The sequence below is a fragment of the Epargyreus clarus genome, unplaced genomic scaffold (assembly GCF_041222505.1).
Source record: "Epargyreus clarus isolate Ecla_fem2 unplaced genomic scaffold, WU_Ecla_fem_2.2 ptg000010l, whole genome shotgun sequence".
Classification (NCBI taxonomy): domain Eukaryota; kingdom Metazoa; phylum Arthropoda; class Insecta; order Lepidoptera; family Hesperiidae; genus Epargyreus; species Epargyreus clarus.
Genome location: NW_027332218.1, coordinates 11,535,962 through 11,541,969, shown reverse-complemented (window position 1 = coordinate 11,541,969; position 6,008 = coordinate 11,535,962). Strand labels below are relative to the sequence as shown.

Below are 6,008 nucleotides of genomic sequence, written 5' to 3'. Positions count from 1 at the left end.
GTTGATTACAGATGTCCATGGGCTGCAGTGGCCACTTACCATTAGGTGGACTGCATGCTTGTCTGCAACTCCCATATTATATAAAAAAAAACGCTTGTATAACAAACAGAGACCGATAGGTTAATGTACTTATCCTGCGAAGCACGAAAGCACGCATGTTAACCACTATCGTTCACCCATCCACCTATCGACCACGTCAATTTACTTAACTTTTCGATAAGTTACGACTAGCAGCTGGTCAGCAGTAATCCAGAATTCGATAAATAATTATTAATAAAGAATCCTTCCTTGATAACTCTGTAAAGTTCCAATTAATACACATTTATTGAGAGAGGCCCCAGAGATCTTTGATCTGACTTGACTTAAATCTCTTTCTATTGTGATAATAATTATTCATTATCATAGTAAAGGTTAAAGTTTTTTCTCTCAGTGAGAAATTCCTCTATTACTTACTATAACTTAGGTACTATCTCATGGTGAATAGATTATCAATGATTGTAAAATAAAATAAAACTCCAATATTATTATTTATAAAAATTATATATTATTTTTAAATAAAGTATAAAAACAAGACATATACATCAACTGGCAGTTGATTTGAAAATTATACAATAAAAATCTAATTAGCATACAAACTGAGAAGAGAAATGAACTAATTGATACGATATACAACTGAACTATAGTTATTTAACTAAACTAACATAATCTAAACTATACAGGCCGTTTAAAAATTAACTACGAAATGAAGATCACACTTTTTATAATTATAAAGTTAGTAGACAGAATGACAATTATATTTATAATTCATTTATAAATTTTAAGATTAAAAAATATTATAGTAATAATTTCAAGCGTAAGGGATTTGTTGTACGGCCGAAGAGTAACGAGAAGCGATGAAAATCTTTATATAAATTATGTATCACTGTGTGTATAAACTGAAATTCATAGAACTAAATAGAAGAACTACATGGATTAAATTGTGTGGTGTTTTTGTAATACATGTTATTGTTGTTTACAGCTTCAAATATAGGATACTTTTGGACCCAAGGAGTGACATTGTTGTCGAGTTCTTTTCTTGAGACAGATCAATATGTATGCGTTCTCACTAATATAAATCTAGACAATCCACATCCAAGTAAGAATTTCAATGTAAGTAATAAGCATTTAATCTTTATTAATAAGTCAGCTCTGGTACGGCACATTGGAGAAACAATAAGAATCGCTTATCGTTACTAGCTCGCAGTTCAACAAATCAGCAACTGAATATAAAAATATTTAGATAATATTAATGATAATTTTAAAAATACATGGGTTACTTAGAAATGGTAGGGAGTTAACTTATTACCTATGAGTAATTACAATTATATTGCTTACAGTTCATTAATTATACAAGTTATAATAGTCATGTTAAAGTAGCAGAAAGCAGGTTCTTATTCTGAAGAAAATGATCGTGATTGGTGGCAGCACTAGTCCTTTAACGGTAGTTTTAAAATAATTATTATCTTTGTATATTTTTTAATTTGGAAGTAACTAGCAAGTAGTTTAGTAGCTCATCTGATGGTAAGATACATTACTCCTGACCATGATGGAATGCCTCATATGCCTCGTCTCTATCACACCCTTCAAAATACTGCATTTCTTGACACAGTTATAAGTCAGGAATGTGCAGGCAGACGTGGCGCGGGTGCTATCACGAATGATTCTACCATATTTTTTTTAAAGAATAAACAATTAAATTATATACAATAATAAAATTTTCTATGAGTGCTCTAATAAATTCTAAAACATTCACATTCAATGAACAATTTTAGCCAAAAATTTATTCCAACACATCATTGTCTTCACAACAAGATATAATTGTCATGTAAAGCGTTAATATGGAAATTTAGAAAATTTTCTCTACATATCTTATAAAGAGAAATAAGCATACCAATTTTAATTTATGTACAAAACTCTTAATTTGCTTAAATTCAACTTATCGAGACAAGACGGTAGTAAATACAAAATTTAAGATTCAACAGTGAAAATTATTTACTAACAAATTCTAAATAAGACGGAAATAAATTTTAATCGCTATTCCTGTATTTTTTCCAAGAACTTAGCTGGAATGCTTCGTATAAGCACGTATAAGTGTAGCGTAATCAGTAAATGATATAGAAAAATACCGAAAATTTTGAGAAATAAAATCCAAATAACGCATTTGCTACCGTTCATTGTACAAGACGTCAAGCAAACAAGAGTTTCCGAGAGATCATTAGGAAAACTTCATTTTTCATTTCTATTTAATCTCCTTAAATAAATACATATCACATTTGAACACATCCTTCATTATATTTTGTTATCTTAAAACAAAACATCTAAATAAAACTACACTTCGTACTAAATTAATATTTTGTTCCCAAAACAATGTTCCCGTTGTACTGTTTTTATTTATTTCTATGCATCAGCTATTTTTTCAATCTCTGAAATCGTATCAATAAGTACAGGAATTTTAAATTTATCTAGGTAATTTTAAAATTGCTTTTTCACATTTAAATTTGAATTGTGTTTGAAATTTGCAGGTATAAATTACTGGATAAGAATTCATGGAACTTTAACGAATTGTCTTTAGCCTGAAAATGTGTTACAAATTTGTTTATTAATACATATATAACCATATACATCGGTAAAATTTCATCATTTCAACCGATTTTAAGTGATACATACAGCTACAACTGCTTTTAAACAATACAGCATCTTAAACTATGGTTGATTACCTACTTAGAACACAAAATAGCCTATGTCAAAATTCGAGTGGCACGTAAATTGTATGCTAATGGGGCTGTAAGAGATGATTGTAAAAATGAGCTAATGCATTAAAAACATAAATTTCATCGTTGAAAACAGAAACATCTTGAAGCCTCGATAAACTTAATTTCAAAGTAATCAACTAGCATCGACCTAACAATATATTACATTTATAAGATAGGATAATTAGCAAACTTACAACTTAAGCCATTTCTATACCGGTAACGAGCCCAGTCAATCTCGTCATTTACTTTATTTATGTTTACATTTTTATACCCAATAACAGTGATGATATTATGGCAGCGTATTGAGCTGATCCAGATTTCATTTCCATCACCACACATTTAAATTGTTCATAATTGATAATCCCAGACTTAGAATATAAAATGCGTCCGGTAATTCTAAAAATAATAATAAAATACCACAAAGCGATTAAATAGCATCTGAACGTAGCAATTGTAAGAATTGTAAAAGTGCAAATTCGATTTCAAATACAAATTTTAAATTAAAATTGTTCCAATAAATTAATGAACAATTTGTCAACTCATTTAATTTTGTAATTTATTTCCAATTTATTCGAACGCAACAGATTGAACGGTAAACAAAAATGACGGAGCCATTGATCAATCTTAATTAACTTATTTACAAGCAATTACTATATTAAAATAGACCTTCTCTCATAAAATTTAAACAACTTGGCACGAACCCTACTCAAGAATGGCTTACCATAAATACTACGATATTGTCTAAAATAAACATTTTTATTACAAAAATAATATAATGAGATCAATCGATGATAATTTTTAGGCTGCTCTTTGGAACAATTTATGGGGCGACAGATGTAATTCTGATACACATAAATTACTACTTTTCACTAAAACCGAAGACCAAAAATGTTTACATACTTATAAATGTTGATATTTTCAACTGAATCTACTGTTTAAAGGATTACCAATGCTTGATGCAACTGTGTTTAAAATAGAATAAGATTTAGCAATTATTGCTCGACAAAATTTTCGTTATAAACAACATTAAAGAATTCAGTATTTTAAAATTGTTATCAACTACTCTAATAATTTTAAAATTGATTCTAGTATAAAATGTTCTTTTTTAACTCGTTGATTACTTTAGTGACATAACTGTCGAAAATTTTATAATATTCGAATAAATTGCCATCTACATCATTTCTATTATAAACATTATTATTTGATAAAATTGATACTTATACTTGTTATTGACATTAACACCGAAAGCGGAATGTAAATTGGCAATTAAATATACATAATATTCAGTTACAGCTTCATAATTTTATACTATATTTTATATTTTCAAATAGCATTCCGAAATCCGAAATATTGTAAAATATTTGAAAATCTTGAAAATAATTGAAGCACTAAACATTTTAGATAAGCAATAAAATTTTGTGCATATTTTATCGATATACATAATTCTACAATATATTTATATTAATAATGTTCTTTAGCAAAATACTTAGTATCCTTTTCATTACATTCAATACATACATATCCTTAGAACAATATTTCCACAAATACAAATATTTTTCTAAAGCAGTGAAAATTAATCATATTTTCAGGCAATACTCCAATTTGAAACATCTTGGTATTGCCAAGAACTAAAGGCTGGCAAAAAAGATCACACCATTTAAAAATACAAAACTCGCAATTTTTATGATTAAAAAATATTAACTAATAGCAAAGAAAAATCTGTAACGTTATAGGTAAAACGGCCATTTTGCAAAAAAATATATTTTCAACCTTACCTTATATTTGTGGTAATACTAGACAAAGGCAAAAAACTTCATGAGAAATAGGGAACATGTTTGACTTATTATCGCTAGTTGAATTTATTATTATTTTTACACTAGTTGAATTTATTATTATTTAATAACAATATAGAAAACCAATTTCACAAATTTAATTTCTTCGAAAATGAAATTTAAAACCTTTATTAAATTTTCAATTTAAGACCATTTCATAAACCCATAAAATTCAGATTCCTAAATTTTAAAAATTCTCGTATAAAACTTTAAGTGTCTAATTTATATAATACCAACCATATTCCCTATTATATCATCATACAAAATTTACGATCCATCGCAATACAAAACTACAAATGCTTGACACTACCGGGAAGGTCCCAATTACATTGCCAACCGTACATAATTTATACAAAATTCAAGTGTACATTTACAATATAAATTGTATAAAATATACAAAGAGTGCAAACTACTTTACAAGTTACGATACGACTTAAAAGTCGTCGATGTCTTTATGTAGAATTATTAGCAATAATTCTTAAGACTTGATTGGTTAAACACAGAACATATTGCAAAATAGAAATGTTGTAGACTTAAAAACACTTGTGTTTGTAAAGTGTCTAAAATACGCTCAACACTTAAATGATCGCGCAAATATAGCAAATACTACATGTTACTGCGGTAATTAACATATTGTACTAACACAATTTATAACAATAATTCCAAGTAAATTTTATCTGTTACCCGACTGTGGAGAGTAATGTTTCTAGGTTATATATGTATGGCACTTTCAAAATATACTATGAGTTTTTGAATTTTTCGAAATCGTTGAAGTGACATAGGCTTAATTTTCAAGTAGTCAAGTTTTATAATAATTATTTATATATTATTTCTTTAATTTATTTTAGCGACACTTTACGATGTTTGCAATAAGAAATACATTTCTAATAACAATCTGTTCTGTGTTTTAAAGCGTGGCATAGAATAATCAGTAGAATTATTTCACGCACGCATATCGTTTATGTAGTACAATGTATACATGAATTCACCGCTTATTGCTTAGAAGCTTCCAGCCCAGCATGAAGATGACAGCAGTGCAGATGGAACCGGAGAGCTTGTCGGGAATGATAGAAGAGAAGATGGAGTTGTCTTCTGCTTCTTTCTCCGGTGGAAAAGGTGGATCTGGATTTGCAGCATCAGTCTGGAAAAAGATATAGATAAAGTTAGTATAATCAAAATATGTTATTTTATCTTAACAGGGTTTTCCTTTTTAAGTCAAAGTTTTTAAAATATTTTTTTTCGACACATAGCAACCAAAAATCCACTTTTCATGGTCATCGTTGACGACGATGCGAATGAAATAAATTGTAGTTACTCAAACCATGATTTATTCTAAAAAACAAATCTTACTGAGCATGTACCTACTTTTGATTCATGTCTCATA

The 6,008-nt window shown here is 28.3% G+C and overlaps 1 protein-coding gene across 1 annotated transcript in view; it reads right to left on the bottom strand.

Moving 5' to 3' along the window:
• Positions 1 to 521: 521 nt before the first annotated feature.
• The window catches only part of Ibm1 (IAP-binding motif 1), a 140,948-nt gene continuing 135,461 nt past the window's right edge, over positions 522 to 6,008 (bottom strand). The window contains exon 3 of the mRNA XM_073077455.1: positions 522 to 5,765. Within this exon, the coding sequence (XP_072933556.1) occupies positions 5,610 to 5,765 (156 nt within the window). The 3' untranslated portion in view covers positions 522 to 5,609. The remainder of the gene's footprint in view (positions 5,766 to 6,008) is intronic.